At 34.6% G+C, this 22,330-nt stretch overlaps 1 protein-coding gene across 1 annotated transcript in view; it reads left to right on the plus strand.

Moving 5' to 3' along the window:
- rdgC (retinal degeneration C) overlaps positions 1-20,375 on the plus strand; it is a 59,969-nt gene extending 39,594 nt beyond the window's left edge. The window contains exons 6-15 of the mRNA XM_076116749.1: positions 211-375; positions 3,394-3,560; positions 4,019-4,055; positions 6,271-6,420; positions 6,637-6,717; positions 13,543-13,728; positions 16,071-16,326; positions 16,576-16,724; positions 18,008-18,110; positions 18,268-20,375. Of these exons, the coding sequence (XP_075972864.1) occupies positions 211-375; positions 3,394-3,560; positions 4,019-4,055; positions 6,271-6,420; positions 6,637-6,717; positions 13,543-13,728; positions 16,071-16,326; positions 16,576-16,724; positions 18,008-18,110; positions 18,268-18,485 (1,512 nt within the window). The 3' untranslated portion in view covers positions 18,486-20,375. The remainder of the gene's footprint in view (positions 1-210; positions 376-3,393; positions 3,561-4,018; positions 4,056-6,270; positions 6,421-6,636; positions 6,718-13,542; positions 13,729-16,070; positions 16,327-16,575; positions 16,725-18,007; positions 18,111-18,267) is intronic.
- The last annotated feature ends 1,955 nt before the right edge of the window (positions 20,376-22,330 follow it).

Genomic DNA, 22,330 nt, shown 5'->3' on the forward strand with positions numbered 1-22,330 from the left:
ATGAAACGAAGTGTCAATTAGTTAAAAAAATATTATTTTTGTTACCATCCATGAAGTGCCAATCAAAATGTTTGTATCCAGTAATTTAAGACATGACGTATGTACTCTATTTAGAAAAACAGTTAATAACTAGTATTTTGTTACGAATTACAGATATTTTGTACAGCATCGCTACTCCAAGTGTAATCTAAAAACTAATTTATCTTGTAGCATCGCCTTCATCCGAAACACGTCGGGCAGATATTGAAAGAGGCCACTCAAGTGCTGAAAAGAATGCCCAACATCAACGTGGCGACCACTTCTATCTCGAGCCAGATTACTGTGTGCGGAGACCTGCATGGAAAACTCGACGACTTACTGGTCATATTTCATAAGGTAAAAACACATTAACCATTTTTATCTATTCACCTTTCCATTTAAAAGCGATTAATAATTGTAATGGTTCGACGGTAAACACAAAAGCTTTATACCAAAACAAACATTTATTGATCGTCCATTTATTGGCTTTCTGATACAAAAAACGGAACTGTAACGGTTTTGTGTTGATAGTAAACAAAATTCAATTGATTTCCAACCTTTTACTGTAGACATAACAATGACAAAATCGTCCTTTGTCAATATTTATTAGCTGCAATGTCAATTGTACATATTTAGTTTTAATATTTTTCTGTGATTGTTTACTTTGATAATCTTCTCTACGTATGCGAAATAGAAAGAAAAAGGAGTGTAGGTTAACTTTATTGTTATGTATGTTTTTGCGAACATGTCCAAATATTAGAACTAATAACATTTTAAATTACAACAATATAATGTACGCTTTAAACGAAATATATTTAGAATACAAGGCTTCAAAGTAAATACGTTTTTGATCCTAGCATATACATAAATATCTATATCAAAGTAAGTTTAAGATAATAACAACTGGCAGCATGGTGTTTATTATAAATATTTTCTTAATAATTCTAAACGTCAAAGCAGATTGTTGCCGGTTCAACGCGTTTGTTTGCAAAATTAAATTTTAAAATATTCAACAACCCGGTCTGGTTAGCAATCATCACAAGTATTGCTTTTAATCGCTTACTTTACCAGTTTGTTCGCAACAGTAAAGTCAATTAATCGGTAAATGTTGCATGAGGTGCACTTTACGTGTGAGAATTTATTCCAATACTATTAATTGGAACGTGAGCCTTGTTTTTATTAACTTTTATCAGGTTTATGTGCAATTTACTCAAAACGGATTAACAGAAGTTTGTAATTCTTTGAATTGCGTTGTAATATTTTATCGTTTAGAAGCATAGGCATGCCTTTGTTTTGGAAGAGGGGCGCATCAATATCAGTTTCCCTCAGTTAAGTGTAACAAGTTGCGCGGGAAAACACACAGCTGACTCTACGTTTTTACACGATCTGTCTCGGATCAGTTGAAAAGTATTACTTGTGTTTACAGTTTACTGTATAAAAGTTGGGAAGTTTACCTCCTGGATTTCGGTAAAAAGGCTATAAAAACCTCGCGAGTTTAACAATGTTATTTTTGCTTGCTATGGCGAAAAACTTCCAGCGATTACGTCACGTAGCGTATTAGTAGGGTTTCCTTCAAGTTGTTTTTCGCGGATGCTCATTAGAGGTAGTTTGACGTCAAGAGGGCGACAGGTCGGCCCCGTGGGCCACGTCCACATGGTACGGTAAACATGGCAGGGAGCGGCGCACGCGTCATCTAATTGGTGCCACCGTCGGTCGCGGTTTGATTGATAGACCGCCTGTTACGCCGGACGACCTCGTTAATTTGCAGACATTGTTTTCCTACTGTTATTTCCGTCTAGCAAGCATACACTCTCTGATCCACTTAACTACTATTAAGAAACGTTTAAGGGACGATCAAGAACGCAGCTAGCTTTTTATTAGTGGTTATAAATACGGCTCAATGGATTATACGACGTCATGTCTGCTAACGGAATTATTTCCAACACATCATACAACTCTTTTTGTCTAATCCACAACGCAGTCAAATATTTAAATCTGAAGGATAATTTTTATGCGTATAAAATTATGTGTTTTACGGTTCGGGTCCAATGGGAATGGTAAAAGGGGTACCTAAATTGGGTTTACACAAACAGGCAGTTTGTAAAAACACAAGGGCCGCGTATCAGAACAACAGACATTAGTCATGATCCCAGTAAATTGTATCATAAAAAACCAGAGACAAGTGATTTATGTTTTAACTGCCCTTTAATGTCAAAGGTAACGTTTATAACGTCGAGATAATCGCCAATTAGTTGTAATAAAATCAGTCGTGTGTCATGTGGCCGTGACAAAATAAAACAGGGATCACGTATCGGCCAAAGGATAATGATTATGTAACCAGCTAGGTATCGATTGGCGACGTACATATTGCGTAAGCGGCCTTCGACGCGACCACTGCTGCTGCAGATGTAAGGATTCACCAAATATTACACAATTTCTCTCGTTCTGTGATCGACCTCTGGCTTTAGTTTGTGACTACTACGCTTACTAATTAAGATTTCCCTGCTCGGGAAACTACAGTTGGCAAAACAAACTCGATAGATTCCCACTGGTCATAACTCAGTAACTGACAGTATAAATCTAATATCTTATAAATCGATCTTGCAAATTCTGCTGCCAAGTTGTGGTTAGTTGAAATATCAGTTTAGTAAATTTTTGTTTACAGCATCGCGTTATTTATGACATTTAGATTTCTCAAAGTGTTTTCATAAACATTCCAGCTATTTATGGTCAGTTTGTATGTTACAAAAGCGTGGTGAATTAAAAATGTATCTTGACGATCGTGAGGCTCGTTTTTTGTGTACGAGCTTTATGTGTTTTAAAGGTTTTGTGTTTACCTCCCAGGTGAGTAATGGAGGTTTTTTGAAGCAGGGGCTGTTGTCGTTACACTGTTCATATATAATTGAAAACAGAACATTGCTTATCTGCACCACTGGAAACAAATAGAATGTCTTTATACCTTTGTTATTCACCCACTAACGAGCACGCATGAGTTTGTCCACGTTTTATATTAAGTCCCTAGACAGACATGCCAACAAAGGTTGAGAGAATAATGTAGGCAAAGAATAAATGTTGACTAAGCAAAAAGCTCGACACGTTTGCCGAGAACTTTTATATAAAAAGAATTCAATATAGCAGTGGTTGGAATACGGGTAGAATGCTGTATTCTGTGATAAAGACATATTATAAGTAAAATAGGTACGTCTTTAATCTGAACACAGGCGTCCGTGCTGACACGGAATGGGCGGAGTTTCGTGGACAATGTGTACACAGTGCCCGTGTCAGCAATATAGCCCGTGTTCAACATTGACATCCACGGATAAACTATATTCTGCTAGATTATGAAATATGTATTAAAATGTGATACTTATGCAGAACGGGCTGCCGTCTCCAGAGAACCCATACATATTCAACGGAGATTTTGTTGACCGAGGCAAGAAGGGGTTGGAGGTGTTCCTTCTGTTGTTGTCTTGCATGTTGGCTTTCCCCGGAGGAGTGTTCTTGAACCGCGGCAACCATGAAGATCTCATTATGAATTCTAGGTTAGTCACACATTGTAATTACTTACATTTTATAGTAGTTAAGCTTCTCAAATACTTATTTCTTATTGCGGTACAGTTGTCGCATTGAGTTATCGTTCTATTGTTGATGAGATTTATATTATGGAGGTTTTATTTTAATTCCAATTAAAATATATGTATTATATTCTTACTTGTTGTTTCTGCGCCTTTACACATTATTATCATCAATATTAACAAATCTAGCGCTTAATTATTATCATGTCTGTGAATAAGTAGTGACAACTCTTCAAAATGCGAAACTGCAAACTCCTACTTTCCCATTCATTATAAATATTTCAATTGGACTTTATTCCATTTCGATGACGTTGTACAAAAGCACAATGAGATCGAGTTGTCACAGCGAATTAAGCTTTTAATAGACCGTAAAATTAATCGTTGTTTATTGTTCTTTACCTCTCTAATACTATATTTCTGTTTAGGTATGGTTTCATAAAAGAAGTTCATCAAAAATATCGGGTAAGTTAAGTTTCACTTCTAACTCAAATAGTATAATATCTTAAATCAAACAGTAAAAATATGAGGTTCACTTTAATAAATACAGCTGTTGAATATAAATGGTTGATCGTAAATCCGATAAAAGGGGAGCTGAACTGAAAACTAATTTAGAATATCGCAGATTCGGATCGGCTATATTTTTGTTTTTTGCTTCACCTGACTGGAATGAATACATGGCTTCGAGTGAGTGACATTAGAGATAAATTTATCTGGCTTACCTAAAGCCTGCTGGGAATAAAATAGCCAGGTAGATAGATTTAGGTTAGTACTATCGAATTCATAACTGTCTATAACGTAATGCAGCGGATGTTATAAGAACAAAGCGTTAAATACGGCACGTCAATCCGAAAACATAATGTAGTTTTCAATAGATTTTCCGATTGTGTTGCCTTTGTATACACATCGTATGAAGCGAAAATGTAAACGTAGTTCAAGGTGGGAGCTAAACTAAACAACACAACAAAAAATATATTGAGAAATAAAACACCGAGCGTTTGGACTAAACAAACTGTGATTTTTCGCTGTGTCGCCGCGACGTATTTGTTCTCTGAAGGATTTTGCAAAATCTCTAGGACAAAGAGTGTCTAGAACTTATTTGTTTTAGAAATGAGTTTAAGAAGATTTATTCCCTTTTTGCTACAAAAGTAATTCTTTATCGTAACTTTTTTTTATACAGACAAATAAAGAAAGTTATTATAGTGGGTTCGTACACTTGCTGACCTCCACCTTGTGTACAGTTATTGCCTCATTTCCTGACATGTAGAAAGACCGCATATGAACTAAGTATAAAAAGTTATGGAGTCATCGTTTACGTTTGTAGATGCATGAAATAGAAATAAATATATACTTTTAGCACACCTTTGTAGTTTGTGACCCTTTATCCAACTTATATTATGTTAAAAATATCGTCGGTGCCTATAAAAAAACTGACGTCAGTGACCTCAAGTAGTAAATTATTCGATAAATAAATCTAATTGTAAGTGTTACTTCTAAATGCTGAGACTTTTTTTTAGTCAAAGACAAATTACACCAATAAGTAAAGTAATTCGTTTTAAAAACCTAAAGTAACAAGTTCTATTTATTTAAAAAAATGTGCAAATAGGTGCTTTAGTTTTCAAACTTTAAAAATAAATATACTTATTATAAATAATAGGATTGCTTTGATTTGTTTAGAAACTTTTGATAATTAAAGTATTATCGAACAAGTTGCTGAGATAGCAACATTTTATTAGTAGTATTTGTTTATAAATTGTTTTCAATCACGGTCAATTTGTACAATTAAAAAGTTTTTGATCGTCAATAGAAATGTTTGTTTTCAACTATTTTATTTCAGAAACAGCGAAGTTTTAAGTGAAAGTTGTTTTCATTTTATTTAGTTTGATGGATTTATGTGATGATGAATGAAAGTTTGTATTATTGTCTCTATTTATAGTTTCCCCATTATACGTGGCTTGTAAATGCTGGCGTTTAGTTCACGTACGTCTTATATTGATTCTCGTTGAAGTTTGGATAACAATGAATAATTCATTTTACATATTTATCATGATACGAGAGCGGGTATCTTAACTATACGAATAATATTTAAGAATCTGTAAAGTTATTGAGGTGTATGTACTTTTCACAATAGAATTTGTTTTATATGATGCATTTGATTGAATTATTAAAATATTCTTAATAATTATTATCTATAAGACCACTGTTATAGACATTTCGGTTAGTAGATAAGTATGTCCGATGTCCGAAATATTTACTCTATGAGAATTTTAGTACCAAATAGAACTTCTTTAATAATTAATCACCTAGGATCTTAAACGACCAGTTACGAAGTTTTCAGCCGTTGTACGGCGGTTATATAGAGTTAATGTACTTCGAACACATTTTACACCATGTGTCGTCGTTGCGAAAATTTTCAGCTAACGATAATTCTTTTCAACTCTCAACCTCGCTACAGAGTGCTAAAAACGCGGAAAAAGTTACATAAAAACCCTTAAAATTGCATCAAATTAAACTTACTCTTCCCAATTTTTAATCTCGTTACAAAGTGAACCTTATTTCCAGTAAGCCACCGCAGAAAATTGCCAAACAAACCTTTTTGTTTTATAACCCTGTAATAAAATTGTAACTTGTAAAATGTATCCGGGATTTGTAGATTAAAATGTTGTTGTTTTGAATGCAGCACAATGCGGAGCGGATACTGAAGCTGATCGAATGCGTGTACCGCTGGCTTCCCCTCGGCACTATTATCAACAACAGAGTGTTTGTGGTCCACGGAGGCATATCTGACACGACGGATCTTGATATGATACGAAGCCTTGAACGAGATAAGGTATGCTTTGCTAAGTTTCGTCCACAACGAATATGCTTCGAGGATTTTCATTAAATATGGTAGGCTTACATCTGTTCATTTCGTTACGTAGAGAACATTTTAAAAATACTTAGAAATACTGTAAGTAAAATCAAACGAGTTTAGATTCTCGTTAGTGTCGTAGTAATTTGATTTAGGTTGTAGAACATTAAATTAATCGTGAAATGTTTGTTACAGTACGTGTCCCTGCTACGTCCCCCCGTGACCGAGGGTTCGGCGACTGGCGCTGAAGTTATAGACAAAGTGGAATGGAAACAGGTTAGTCGTTAGTAATCAATCATTCACGATTCAATCTAAAGGTTATCGATCGTTTCATTGCCGGCTTCTTGGCACCACAACTTTTTATCTTTCGACGAAGACGCGTCAACTCGTTGCCAATTCTTTTGATATATGATTGCGATGAATGAAACTTATGAAACACTGCAAAGCAAATTACAATGCTCGGTAATATATCATAATATATATTCATGTCCCACTATAATTTGTTAAATAATAGCCTCGGATCCAATTTATGTTGAATAATTTGTTCAGACAAATTCGTGCACCTGACTGAGGGTCCGCCCGAACGTTTCCAGCATGACGTCTATTCAACGTCGCGACGTATTCAACATTCACTAACTAATCAAAACTTTCGCTTTAAACTATCCTTAGAACGTCAGGGCACGTCCTACTCTGTAATATGAGAATTATTGTTCTGCAGCGCAAGATGTTTTATTATGTAAACATGAGATATTTGCTGAATTAACTACTCTTAGGTATCGCTGAGTAAGCACGTATCCGAGAAACAGAAGGATTCAATTATGAATGGGTTTTCCGTTTCTTATTTATGAAATGAAAAAGCAAAGGTCGTTCTTTCAGGTGTTAAATACGAAATGAGGTTCTATTGAAGAGCGGTGGCTTTAGGGTGCGTAATTAATCTTTTATTAATATAAAAGTTTATTACTGGATACATGGGTTCCCATTCATTTCTTTTCTGAATTACTTGTTTATTTTCTCGGAAATTCGAATTCCGGCTTTGAGGAATAAATTGGCGCTATATTTTTTCTGTACTGTTTGGAACAGTTATTAAGAGGTTGCCTTATATGGTTCCGATGGATTGATGCGGTTTACTAATCGACTCCTTCTGGACGGAAAATTTATTTAGTGGCATTTATCGTGGACTAAATGTATAGCACCTAGGGGTCGGAATTTTATACATAAAATCTTATGGGTGATTATAATATTACATAGTTGACAATGCAATTCCAGATTTTTTACAGTTCGTCAGCTCAATCTCTACTCATTCCGAAACAATGTAATACGGTAGATAAATTGTTTAATTTTGTATTTGCAAACAAAGTGGCTAACTATTTATTGAATGAATCCCATTTGGAAATTCAATTTCACTAGTTCCGCCAGGAAATTGAATATTTATCAAATAGCTTTTATTTGAAGTAGATAATGTTGTCAGGATTGTGAATTACCTATCCGTCTATTAAACAGCGTAACTAACGACTTTTATCCCATATTACTCGATATCAAAGTAAGCTACTCAGTATCAGATTTAGACAATAACTAGATCAAAATACATTTAACACTTACTAAAATTACATAAAATATAAAAGAACAGTATCCTTTTTAACACAGCTCCATTGCATTAGACTCGTTTTCTAATCAGAACTTTGCGGGGCTCCATTCAGACCTTCTAAGTGCGAAACCCTAATAACATTTTCTTTTTTGTCCAAGTTATTTTTTTACTTTATCCTCGCCCGCATTCGTAGATTATATTCGTTTATATCGTATAAAGTTCATTGAGTGGCTTTGTCTCCGTTATTAGGTACATCAATGATCTTATCTTCGTTTTTTCGGTTGAAAGCAATTTCAGCAACCACCATCCTTGGCGTAATACAATTTACCCGGGTCGGACCCCCGCGGATTGTCACAAGATAAACTCGGCTACGTTTCGCAACCGCTTTATGAAGTTTCTGTCCCAAAAGGATGGTTCTTCTCACAATTTGTCGCCTGCGCTAGACATTTTATACGTTCCAACATCAGGCTCACAATATTCCTCGTTAAATTATTTGAATTCATAACAAATTGTTCGAATGATACTAACAAGCGCTGAATGACGATGTTGACGACAATATTTCAAGATTTAATAGGTTTATTTGCAGACTTCTTTATTATTCCCTCCTGGTAGACACAACTGTTCTTCGGTACAATGCATATTATATGAAAGAATGACGGCGCTGAAATTGTTCCAAGCTCGCGCCACAGCGCCCACAACTTTACTTAGTCATACTCGAACATGTACATGCTTCTATTATTCTCTCCGCTGAAAGAAATTCTAAATGATGTGTGGGTTTGCATCGGACAAAAACGTTCCCTATTGTTCAAAGAATCTTTTGAAAGTATTATTTGATTACCTGCTCTTGAAAAATACCCACCATGAGTTTAACGAAAGTAAGTATATAATTAATTGAATGGCAATGACGCTATTTATAACATTTATTGTCTACTAAGAAATACCTTTGTTATATGAAAACAGTCGTAAATCTTAGAACTTTATTCATTTTCTTTAGCTAAAATACATTAAAACTATAATACTAGATTTTCATTAGAGCATAACTTGGCAGTTATAAAATATTGTGAAGATAAGTAAGATAATAAATAATACTTATATAAATCTTGATAAAATTGTTTTGAAACAATATCATTTATATGGATAATGTGATAAAGTACCCAATCCCAAATGTCTCCAGTAAAATATTTGAATATAATATATTTTAATATTAGCCGTTCTATTTCTTATTTCACATTGACCACTATTTCATTCACTTATTATAAGACCTAAAGTAAGAAAAAAAATGTTGAGGCAAACACAATTGATTCTCAAAGCTAGGAGTAAGTAGGTACTTCAAGCTATTGAAACTTGGCACCAGGTGGTTGACAAACCAGGGCTTTATACTGACGTATAATGTGCTCAAGTAATCCTAGTTAATAAACTGAAGCGACGCCGGCACTAAGGAGCCGCACGAAGGCGCCACGACGTACGTGTGAACATCGCACAGGAATAACATGTCGGATTTAATGCTCGCCGTATTGTATTAATAGTGACAGGTGCCTAACCCATCAGTCAATACACTGTAACACATACTGTAGCTAGATTCTCTACTACTAATGACTACCGACAACCGGCTTATCATCGAGAAATTTTGTATGAAAATGTGATCAGTGCCTCTGACGGCGTCGTAGAAATTATCTTAACAGTACCGACTGTACAGAATCGCGCTACTGAAATAACGCGAAATCAGTAGCTCGATTCCCAAGTACTATCGAATATCGACCACCGGCTCGTCATCAAAAAATGTTGTATGGAAATCTGTTCAGCGCCTCTAACGGTCGTCAAAGGAACTATTTGGCAGTACATTTTAAATGTCAAACTTTCGATACTCGACAGTACCGACTAAGAATCGCGCTACTGACCAGAAACAAACCTCGCTTAATAAATCTTATATTGTTATTTCACTGCAAAGGTACAGAATATTTTTAGATTTCATTTCGTGAAGATTTTAGGTCAAACCAAATAGACCTGACCTGCATCTGTATTCAGTTAACGGAGCTATAATTATCGCTCACAATTTTTGGTCCATTTATAACCGTGATCGATTGTTTGCTAGTCTACGGTCAACAATCTTTGCCAGTCTTTCTATTAACTACAAGTAACTTTTTCAATAGTAGAGCTTTGTTAGATAATTAAATTTGTTTTGGTCGGGAATGTTATATTAAATAACTTAGAAAACAATAAAGTCGACAAAATGTTCTTAGTTGCAGTCTTGAACATCTCTGTTGAATTGAAATAACTTTTACAAATTAAGTTTGTTTGCAATGAGTCCGCTGAAGCAAGCTTACTCACTGCGCAAAAACTTAGAGAAATAATTATTTTACATTTGTGGTATTTTTTCTACACAGTAAATTTAAGACCTACACTAATGGTGTGGACTTTATAATTCTTCAAGCCTTTTACGTATCCTGTAATCGAGTCCTTGCATTACTTGGTTAAGAGACCGCAGGGCGTTGAAAATATTAATGAATTAACTTGAAAATGTAAACGAATAAAATATTTATGTGTTTTCATGTTAGAAAATAAAAGGTACTACATAATTAGCTGTATTTACCTTAAATAGAGTACCGTGTAAGTACGTGACACCTGTGCGACGTTTTTTATGTCTTCGTCCTGTTATGGAGTCACGCTAATTGAAGGCATTCCTAGTACAGTGGTATAAGGCGTGGGTAGGTCTCCGAATAGACATGAATTCCATGTAAATATAATACCTGTTTCTAGTAAACCGCGGCCAATAATGAATGAATGATTGCGCTTTTCCACGAATTCTACAATCAATTAAGGCTATTTCTCGGATTATTTTTAAATCAAGTTTTATTACTTTATCCTCTTTCTCTTGATTTAGTAATATAAAGGATCAGATTCCATTCCCAACATCTATAAATAAAATATGTATACTGTTCTTCCAAATTTCCGTATTTCAAATTTTAGCAGGAATATCTTCTACTTGTATAAATAGAATATAATACATTTAAATCAAGATAAATTTAGATTTCATTTTACGATAGTAGTCAATAGTATATCCACGCTTCATTAGAAATGATTACTTAGTGGTTTGTAGCTTTGAATGTACTCTAGTTTGTACTTATTTATTTGAATGCTTTGATCGTTGGCCGGTGACCTTTGTTCAGTGGGTAGCTCTACAGTCTACTTGAGCTCTGAGCTCGCTCCTACTTGTACAGTTTAATCAGGGTTTTTTCAATGGACCATTAAAATGAAAAGGAACGGTCAGTCCTTTATTTATTTCGTGATTATTTTGAGGTACTTTTGAAAATATAATAACGAAGTTACCCGCAATATCTCCCGAATATAAATTTTAAATTTCCTACTCGTTGGATGAAGTGGTACTCTAGAGTTAAATGTTTGTAATCCGCAATACAAATGGTTCAGCTGGCGTACCATAAGTGCACAAGTATCTACTCCGATAAATGCACAAGTACTCTGATAAGTGCTGACGTAAAACTCTGCACTCTTTATGACAGTACGTTGATTTTAAAATGTACAATAATTTCTGGAAACGACGTACGTAAAATGAGGGCAATCGCAGTAAAACGGTAGGCAAGTCATTAAACTCCCTTCCAAGATCCAGATCTAAACAATGGAAGCGTCGAATACCTTAGAGTTAGCGGTAAATTGGGGTTTCTTACCCCCACGCTTTAGGTATTTGGGGCTGCCGCCTGAAATTGATTAAAGTCTATAGTTGACAAAATAGCCGTAACGAGAGGACGGCAGGTAGCTTCCGCACGTTTTGTCAACTTTATGGAGGTGTAAACCCTTTCAATTTAGATAACTTTGCTAGGTAGCCGACATAATACCATTCTCTCGTTCGTACTCCATTCCTTAAACAACTCAAATAAATTCTAAACATTCAAGTTACGTAAAATATTGCGATCGAATTCAGATATTTACAGAGAAATTTATAACATTCACGTATAGTAGATCATCGCTGCGTAACAAATGTTCTATTCGCCTGAAATCCGATAGCGCCAAATTGTCTTTCGATAGTTTTAGTACGTAATGTATGAGAGCAGTTACTTTGTGCAGTAAATCATTGTATTCTGTCGGCGCACGAAAATTTACAGAAAAAACTTTGAACGCTTACTCATTGAGTGATCAAAATAAACGTATAAAATACAGATGTAGTTGTTGCCACTTGAAACGAACCCGATGTCTGGGAATATTTTCAATTGTGTAGGTACTATGTGCTTGAGATATTTATACTTTTCTTGTAGTTCACGTGACTACTTTTATAACGATAATTAGGTACATAAATCTATTTTATATCAGCACCCTGCCGTACCGGTCTACTTTAAGATGCAGGAAACACCTTCACGGTTGTATTTTGATCGGGATAAACAGCGTTATTATGTAGAGTAATCCATAGGAAATTAATTTCCGACTTCGTCGTGATGTATTTCTTTTTGATTTTATCACGTTGATCGTAAATATTGTATGAAAAATCAATCATTTCAGGTTCGCCCCATGAATAAGAAACAGCGCGGATTTTATAAATAATGCAGGTTTGCTAGTTAATTAATATTAATTTGAAGTCAAACCTTAATTACTTACAACAATACAATTATATTAGCTATATAAAAATCTCTTGGGCAATAGTAATTAAGGCGAAATAACTCGTGAGCAAGACGTGACTCCTCATTGACCGTTAGACAGATAAACACATAATTCCACTGAAGCGTTCGGCATCAATAAACGTTAATCCCCGAAAAGAGCGATACTATGTCCGAAGCTAGTTAATTAATATACCTAAGGCTGAGTAACGCCGGCGTGACGTGAAGGACGTACATTGTCATTCATTCATTCACTCGGAGACAGGCTGACGTTTATTTACACCACATTGATTATCGTGACACGGCCGCTTTCACGATCAATATAACCAAATGAATTGTTGTTTGTATATTGGTTACGGTTTAGAACATACATTACATGAACACACTTTATTATGTCTGTGTACGACATTTAAAGAGATTACAGTTTTGTTTACATCTATAATGTTATGTTAGTTAGTTGAAATTGTTGAGTGATTTTTAGACAGTTGCAGACTTTAATATACAGCTTCTATTATGAAAAATTGTGGCATTTTTGACCTCAAAGTTTCTAGGTGAAAAATAGTTGAGAACTTTCGCAACAAAGAATATGTCAGTGTAGCGGTAAAAAATAGCTCGTGAAATATGATTTATGTTTTATTTTCACTTCAAGATTTCAAGATATTCTTTTCAGAATAAAAATTATGGAATTTGCTTTTAATAGCGACTGATCTTTGCAAACACTGTTTGATAAAGTTTCTTTAGAGGGGAGATTACGAGCCGCTATTGTGTTTTTGAGTTGCTATCGACATTTTTGTAAAATGGAAAAGCGTATTTGGTAACATTACTTTTTAAGTCATTTTAATGTCAAATGCGATGATATCAGAAGATACTTACCTATAAATTGCGATCTTCAATTATTTTTTTATTTGTCAGGTGTTTGACATCTTATGGTCGGACCCTCAATGTACTGGAGGCTGTGTCGCCAACGCCCTGCGTGGTGCAGGAACATACTTCGGTCCTGACGTCACCGCTACGTTCCTTCAGAAGAATAAGCTGAGTTTCCTTATCAGAAGCCACGAGTGCAAGCCTGGGGGATACGAACTACTTCATAATGGCAACGTAAGTAAAAGCAAATTAACTTACTGGCTTAAGGGATTAAAGTAACAATTATAAGCGCGGCCAGTTTATAGACAGGTAGCTGTTTAATAAAATAACAGAACTCACGGTCTTGTTGCTATGTGTCTTCATATTAATGAATTTAACGATGCATGATTAGTTTTTAAATAGTGTCGAAATTAATATTTAACTTGATTGCATCCGTAAAAGAAAAACCAATGGAAAAAAATACTAGTGTTGAATTATGCGGAATCTGATTGCTTCTATTACGAGGCAAATATGCTTACATTTTCCCCGTCGAGGTGCTAGAAGTAATCTCACTAACATTTCAACGTCAGATCCCCTTAATAGAGTTTGTATGACTTCGCACGTATGTTGCTCAATGTAAAAGTATAATCTAGCTTACCGATTTATTTACAACGATATTTCTCAAAGATTGCGTTGTACCTTTAAATAACAGTTTCCCCCAACTTGATTTTGGTACTAAATCGAAATGTAAACCCAATCACATGGTAAAGGAAAGTAAGTTTTCGTCTTAGAAGAATCCGCCTCGCTTTTCCCGTGGGTATCGTACATGATAGCTACAGGATTATCTGGGGCACACGGATAAAGTAGACAGATACCAACTATCGTCTTAGATTATTGGAGCCACAAATTCTGGTATTTTATTGAGATGTGACATCGGTTTGAAAACCTATTTGGCCTTTATTTATGTGGCTTTATTTTAACCATACTTCGCAATTTTACATACGAGTAGCTACCGAAATGGATATGCCAAATTGCTGAACTAAAATAGTTGGTAGTCGATTCCGAACTCGGCCTATCTGTACGTCCGTCCGGGTGCTCGGATGTCCGTAGCCGTAGCGTAGCTCCGACAAGCCAAAAAAGATAACATTTTTACCCTAACCTATACAAATGTATAGGTGTATTGCACAAAAACGATTAGTGATCAAAATTATATTTGAAACTCAGCCCCCGGCAAGACCTCTTTTGATTATGTCTTCATAAAACCTTCCATAAACCTTTTCTCTCTCTGTACCCTTTTTTACCATACCAGTTTAATAGGCTATCGATTAATGATCACAGGACTGAAGGAATTTCAACAACGTGTTACTCGTTTGCACGCTGAGCACTTGCAAGAAAACGCTTTGGCTTACAGAATTCGAAAGTAGTGTTTATTGCGTTCGACTCAAATGGAACTATATTATTAACCATTTTCTCTGCGTGGGCTAACTACGAGTCTATGATAATGCCTTTCAACCTAAATACAAATTCTCTCTTCGTATATATTTCATCCTAGACAAATATTTTAATTTTAGCTAAATAAAAACTGGATTTAAAGATAGTTAAATAAAAAGTTGATGCCTTATCTTCAGATTTTTTAAGTCGTTAATTATGAAAATTGAGTTTATAAACTGACAAAATTGGTTTCATTATCTTTAAGAATTCTTTCCACGAGTTACTGAGGAAAATTCGGCACCATTAAAAATTAATTTAAAGTTTGATAATTTTTCATTTAAATACACAACAAGCGTATAGCTACACTATATAAAACGTGTTCACATGTATGAGAATAATTTGAGAAACTCCATTAAAGAGGTTTGGTGTGGTCATAAAACGTTGATGATAGTACTTACGAAGGTACTCAGTATTTGGTTTGTAACAAATTTCCACAAAGTACGTACTAAGCGAGATTGGTTGGACTTCCATTTACATATTTCAGCAGACGCTCCAATTTCATTCTTTGGCTTGAATGCAGATTGCTTGGATATTTCATCAGCGAGTTACCCTACTAACGTTTGGCGTGCATGTGACGGTATCTAGTTTATTTTGAGTCGTGTGCTATGAAAGAAAATTAGCATGTTGTGTAATATAAAATGTACACACATCATTCATAACGTTCAGAAATGTTTCGAAGGTATTGAATCTTATTTACAGCACGATTGAACCATAGTGATTACTCTTGATTATGCTAGTAGACGAAACACACGTGCACTTGACTTTACCTTCGTGTTATTTTATTTGATGATAACTATAAATACAGGGAATCAACAAATTGCGTTATTTTTCTTCATATTTTCCTTGAACTTTGATTCTACGGATTTTTATTACCTTTGTAATTTAATATCTTCCAGCCAAGGTTCTGTCAGAATCTGTTTGCTTTAAAGTGAATATAATTTCAGTACTATTTTTTCTTTTGTTCTCGTAACTATTCACTCAACTTTTCTTTGTTAATAAAGTTTTTTGATCACAAATCCAGTTCTTAAGTCGATAAATTCGTCTAGGTTGTTAATCACTTTCTTTTGTGGAGTTACAATAACGTAATCAATAATTATTTTCGACAGGTAATCACAATATTCTCGGCGTCGAACTACTATGAGCTGGGGTCGAACAAAGGAGCTTACTTAAAACTTTGTGGCAACTCCTTAGAGCGACAGTTCGTACAATACACAGCCGCGGTGTCTCGAACTCGCCGTCTCACTTTCCGTCAAAGAGTCGGCTTAGTCGAGTCCTCCGCTATGAGGGAGCTCCACAACCAGATTATGGTGGTACGGAGGTCTCTGGAGGCTACATTCCGCAGCATGGATTTGGATCAAAGCGGTGCGTACTCCTTCACAAACATAAAGGTTAATTGGCTTGATGAGCGAACTCTCACTGAGTCTTTAATTTAATCTTATGCGGGGTGAAAGATGTGAGTAGTATACGAATTCGAATAGACAGAAATAGATTTTATTGAAATGTTAAACGTCCAATTCTCCATGTTTTTCTGGTTCGTTTTATATTAAATGCTAATATTATTTTGAAATAGATTGCCTATTTTCGTATTTGATGTGATAAAAATATTTGTAGGTTACATATCGATCAGTGACTGGTGCCAAGCGATGGAAGATATAACGCACTTGGGCCTTCCCTGGAGGATGCTTAAGGACAAACTCGTGCGGACCGATTTGGAGACGAGACGTGTCCGATACATGGATACATTTGATTTATCTGCGAGCGTAAGTATTATACACATTGTATATGTGGTACAAGAGAAACTTTAGTCTAATTTATGATTGGATTGTAGCACATTACATACTGCGGTTTGATTCACGACTATGAATGTTAAGTCAGTTATTGAGCTTCTCTTGATTTCTTACGATATTATATTTAATTGAGAAGATGGGCATTGCCTGTTTAGATTTATAATTACAAACTTAAATTCAGTTTCAGCCTTACACTTTTACCAATAAATTGCATTAGAAATATCAATTCCTAACCCTTTTTTAATACCACGGAATTAAAACGTCCATATGTATTTGGCGTGTACGAGTGTTTCTCTTGTATTATGAAACACTCGATACCGCTCCAGTTTGTATGAATATATAAACAGAACGTTTTTATTTCCACGTTCCCATATAAAAATGTTTCGAAATTCATCGTAGTTATGATGTTTCCATTATCCCGGCAGCGTATTTATGAATATGGAACCACGAGTATGATATTTATATCTTTGCATTGTTATTTGACTGGTTAAATTGAATTTTTGTACATGTCAACACTATAATGCTATGTACAAGTTCATACATAATGTAATGCGAAAAGAATTTTTCCCCGACCTAATAATAAATAATAATAATATATTATGAGTATTTTTAAATGTGTGTTTGTACACATATAAAATAAAGTACAAATAATTACCTGTAATACCTATTCGTATTAGCTATATTGAAGACTAGGAAGCAGTTACTCTGTGCCTTAACTTAACGTATTGGTATTTCATTTTTTATTTATATTAACTTGAACAAAAACTACCCCATGGACTGAACTATATTGTCTGTTGTGTCAAATTGAAAAATAATGTCCATCATCAGAAATTCAATTATTTTTATCTTTGTTTATTTTTTTAATTGTACTGACACGCATTTCGAATATAGTAATTATTTTCACATTCAATGCCTTTGTGATACAAAGGTTAAATAGTTTGAATTCGATCAAAAACAATGCCGATGTTCTTTACAATACAGTTCACTCGATATCAATCATCCACGCAATACGCTTTCCCGACGGGGTGCACGATTGCATTTTTGTTCCCAATTACCTCAAAAATTATTATATCTGAGTGAGCGCTAGAATACCTCTAGGGTTATAATAATATGGCAGGTTTCATGCCACGAGACCATAATAATAACACTTAGTTCGCAAGTACCAAGAGAGCCTATCGAGTTTTACGAACGAGGGTGTCACATTAACAAACCAAATGTCACAATTCTAATGATACGTTATCGTATTTCCCTTCCAGAAAATTGGCCGTAAAACGGACTCTTCGAACGTCGTGGAGACTTTGTATAAGAATAAAAGCAGCTTGGAAGCCATATTTAAGATTCTGGACAAAGATAACTCAGGTGAGGTTGCACGCAATTACATTTAAATGTTTCACTTTAGGATTCGTTATATTCGTTAAATGTGCATTTGAATATTAATTTAACTATTAAGGTATACTTGGAGTTAAATGTAGGTTAGTTATTTACTAAAGCCTTCTAACTATCCATTTTGTTTTAGGTTTCATAACGTTGGAAGAATTCTCGGAAGCCTGTCAACTGATCGGCAAGTACATGCCGAATCCCATGACTCAAGAGCAGTTAGTCGACATTTGTCGCCTAATGGACATCAACAAAGACGGATTGGTCGATCTTAACGAGTTTCTTGAAAGCTTCCGTCTTGCGGAAAAGAGCTTGCAATATGAGGAGCACGAATTTGCTGAAATCCAAGCCACCTGACAGGAACTTGACCGTCGTCCCAGTCGGACGGCGGTCGATAAAGATGAGACCGGTGTTGAGATCGAGATCCTGAAGCTGGAAGACGACAACAAGGGAAAAGCTATGATAAATAATACGAACGGGCAAGCTCACTTGATGGGTGAGAGTGTGGCCACACATGACACGGAGGACATCGAGTTAATTGATTGCGATAATCCACGCTCGCGGGTAGGCCTGCTCGAGAGTGACATTTAGAACTCACATCAAACACTTTACTGCCCAATTTGAGGAATAGTGTTGTCAGATAACTTTAGATGTTAAGGTCTAAGATAACGCGTGAAGACTTCAAGATTTGACCGATTTGCATTTGAACGAACCATACCTCTGGTTCTAAATACTTCTAGCCGTTATTCCATGACTTACTACCTCTAGAGGTATATAAGATCGGACAACACTATTCACTCATATTGGAATTTCATATTCTTCTTCAACCACATTTTGCCATACATACACTGCGCTGTATTTTTAATATTGTTATTATTAAGTGTGTATAAATTTTTTTTTGTTGTTTACGTCTAATGTTTGATGTATTTTTATAATATTTCGTAAGTATAAACTTTAGTTAGTTTATCGGATCTATAAATAATATAATTGTATTATTTACGATTTATTACTAAGTGTAAGTTGTATTAGTTATTTATCAATATTTGTTAAACTATAAGTACGCTCGTTATAGTTTTAAGATTGGTTAATTTAATTTAACAAATTGTATTCTTGAAATTAATTTTGTAACCAAATTATAAGTAGCTTTTAGTTTGTCGATGTGAATTTGTATAAAATTTAATTGGTGCCAATGTAAAACAATGTCAAACATAGTTATTTGTAAAAGAAATAACTGAACTGAGCGGAAATTACACGAACAAATTTATATTTAAGTGCATTATGAAAGTTTCATGATGCGATCAATTAACGAATGGGAACAATGATATCGATGACTCTACTACTTTGTATTGTGTACTCGCTGTAGCCACAATTACTAACTCTTTATCTTATTATACGTAGTGTAGAACGTGCTATTTACCACATATAGTCTGCATCAATTCTAGATTGGAATATATTTAAATCTTATATTAAAATAAAAAGTTCCTTATTCAATAAATTTTCATCTTTTAGAGGCTACGATTAGGTAAACCTATATTTTGTTAATAAAATTGAAATTAATAAATTATTCTGTCATAGCGTGTTTCTAGTCATTAGTAGAGCGTATACATATCTTTATACTCAATTATTAAGCATTCCAATCTATCTTTACCAGAAACGACGCATTACATGATTGAATATCTAATGTACTACACCGCTACACGTAACGTAGTCGGAGTGAATGAGTCTATGAGTCTATGGGACTATATGACGGCATTAGTCTGATGAGTCTCGTGATTTTCAACGGTCTGCGATAGGCAGGCCTCATATTTACTAATCGAATCTAAACTTTAATAATCTCTTTATATTTTATTATACGTGTATTACTCGTGTCGTTGACTTATAGAAGTATATTATAGCTCCAATTTAAATATGCGTACTGATTTGTGACACTGATGATTTATACTCTGAATGTCGGTGTGATATAATAATGTTTTTTGCGATGCTATTTTCATAGCGGCATGTCACCGCGCGGCTATCGCCATGCGCTATGACGCCTGTGACGTAAACTACGCTCTCTCTATATCTCGTAGACAAGTCAGTATGCGCCTTAATGAATATATTATATAATGAGATAAAAATATATCGCTATCAGAATTTATGAATTTCTAAAACCTAATTTTATATCTTATTAAATTTAAAAGTATATACGAAAATATAATAGCTAATATTCTGTATTTTTAATAATTGTCCATTAAATTGTGATATTGCTATCGGTTGTTTTATTTCATTTCCTTAACAAGGTGCCGCATTGCGGGCTTATTGCAGTTAGCATTGCATTTTGTATAATAGCTATCGTCTAGGGATTCGTTATAAATTCTATTCAAATTAAAACTAGTGGGACCTGGGTAACTAGGTGCAGCTGGTTTTAATTTACAATGATGGATTATATGACATACTTCTTTTTTATTACACAACCTGGTATGATGTCATTTTTCACATGATATTTATGAGCTTGAATACTTAAATGCCAGTTTAGAAGTAAGTATTCACTATAACGGTATTTTAAAATTGTGTCTTGAGGTTTGGTTCGATTTCCGGATCAGTCAAAATGTTGTTGGGTCTATGTGTTAGGACAGATATTCTCAGAAATTGTCCGCAATCCGATAATATAATACGAGCACCTTATATTGGTTATACTGTTACAAGTATCGCCTGAACCTTCGTGGAAAAATGACTGAGTAATCTCAACAAACATATACATGATTAGTAGTCTGTTCACCCATAAGATACGACCTATAAGGTGATATTTTAAATAATGAGGCTCCTTCGTACCTTTATTTCCTGCTCAAGGGGTGTGAAAGGTCACGAAAGCCATTAAGGGAAACATCTGAGTGATGAATTAAGAATCACACGCCAAGAATAACGTTTTTGTAATAGCTTTTTACGTGAAGTTTGAACAGCAAAATGTAAAGATACCCAATATTAATTTTATTATTTATTAGATTAGCTGTCGCCTTTGAAGTGTTTGGATATCGGCAACCCCTAGTTTATATTGAATCCAATTATTACTCAGAAGACCATTTTAATTAGAAAATCAAAATTCATGAATATTTTACTAGTTTGTTCAGGAAAAATGAGGAAATTGGATATTAAATAAGGATTTTCTTTAAGAGTATTTTCTTTTTGGAAATTAAGGTGAGTTTTAATTTAATCTTAGCTAGTATCAAGCATTTTTAATTTATTAAAACGCTTAATGATGGTCTCTTAACAAGTGCTTTATTACAGGAAGTAAGAGATTCAATATTGTGATTTACAAAAAAATATTTTGAATGCTGGGTACAGTTACAGATTTCATCGCTTTAAAACTCTTTAGCATTATAAAATGTTATAGTGTATAAATATTTAGTTATCAGAGTTTCTGTAATAGTTACTTTTACCCTAAATATACAATTATAAGTAAGTAGCGCAGGATTGAGCTATTTGTTAGGTATTCCGTCAACAACTTCAACAAGTGCTACTTAATAACAGCGCGTAATCGTATTTAACAAGATAAATGAGACAATATACTTGATCGATGTGATCTTATAACTCGGACCGTAAATACGGGCTAGGTTCATAAAATTAAGTCAAACTATATAAAATCTTTTCAATCTTATGAATTGAAATTATTGGAGGTTTTTGGCAACAATAAAATTATGCCATGTATGCTACATGATGACATTATTTTTGGTTTTTATTATGCCTGTATGCAGAAGCGTAAATTTTCTTTTACGCACTATGCGTTTAGGTATTTTCTCTGACATAAAATATAGCGAAGAACCTATAACAATACATAATACTGCTTACAGCATGTATTCTTATACGACATACCAGTCTAGAACATGTAAATACGGTTGGATTATACATAGTCTGATGAAACTGATTTTTCCACCTTTTTCCCTACAGTGAAAACGACAGCAGGTGCCGTTGATTCAATCGCGACAAATATTTTACAACAAAGGGCAGAGTCACAGAGGACGGCTTGTATGAAATAATTCCATTAATGCCGACATCTGTTTTGTTTTACACAAACAATTTCCGAGAGGCATTGTTATAATTCTCATATGGACATTGTTGGGCTCTATCTCATTTTAAACGACGGAAAACATTCAGAGGCCGGTCATTGTCGGTATTGTTCAGCTTTCCTATAATCTGCTTATCCCCCGGCAACCGTGTAAGTATAG

Source organism: Anticarsia gemmatalis, chromosome 7 (genome assembly GCF_050436995.1).
Source record: "Anticarsia gemmatalis isolate Benzon Research Colony breed Stoneville strain chromosome 7, ilAntGemm2 primary, whole genome shotgun sequence".
In the NCBI taxonomy this organism is placed as follows: domain Eukaryota; kingdom Metazoa; phylum Arthropoda; class Insecta; order Lepidoptera; family Erebidae; genus Anticarsia; species Anticarsia gemmatalis.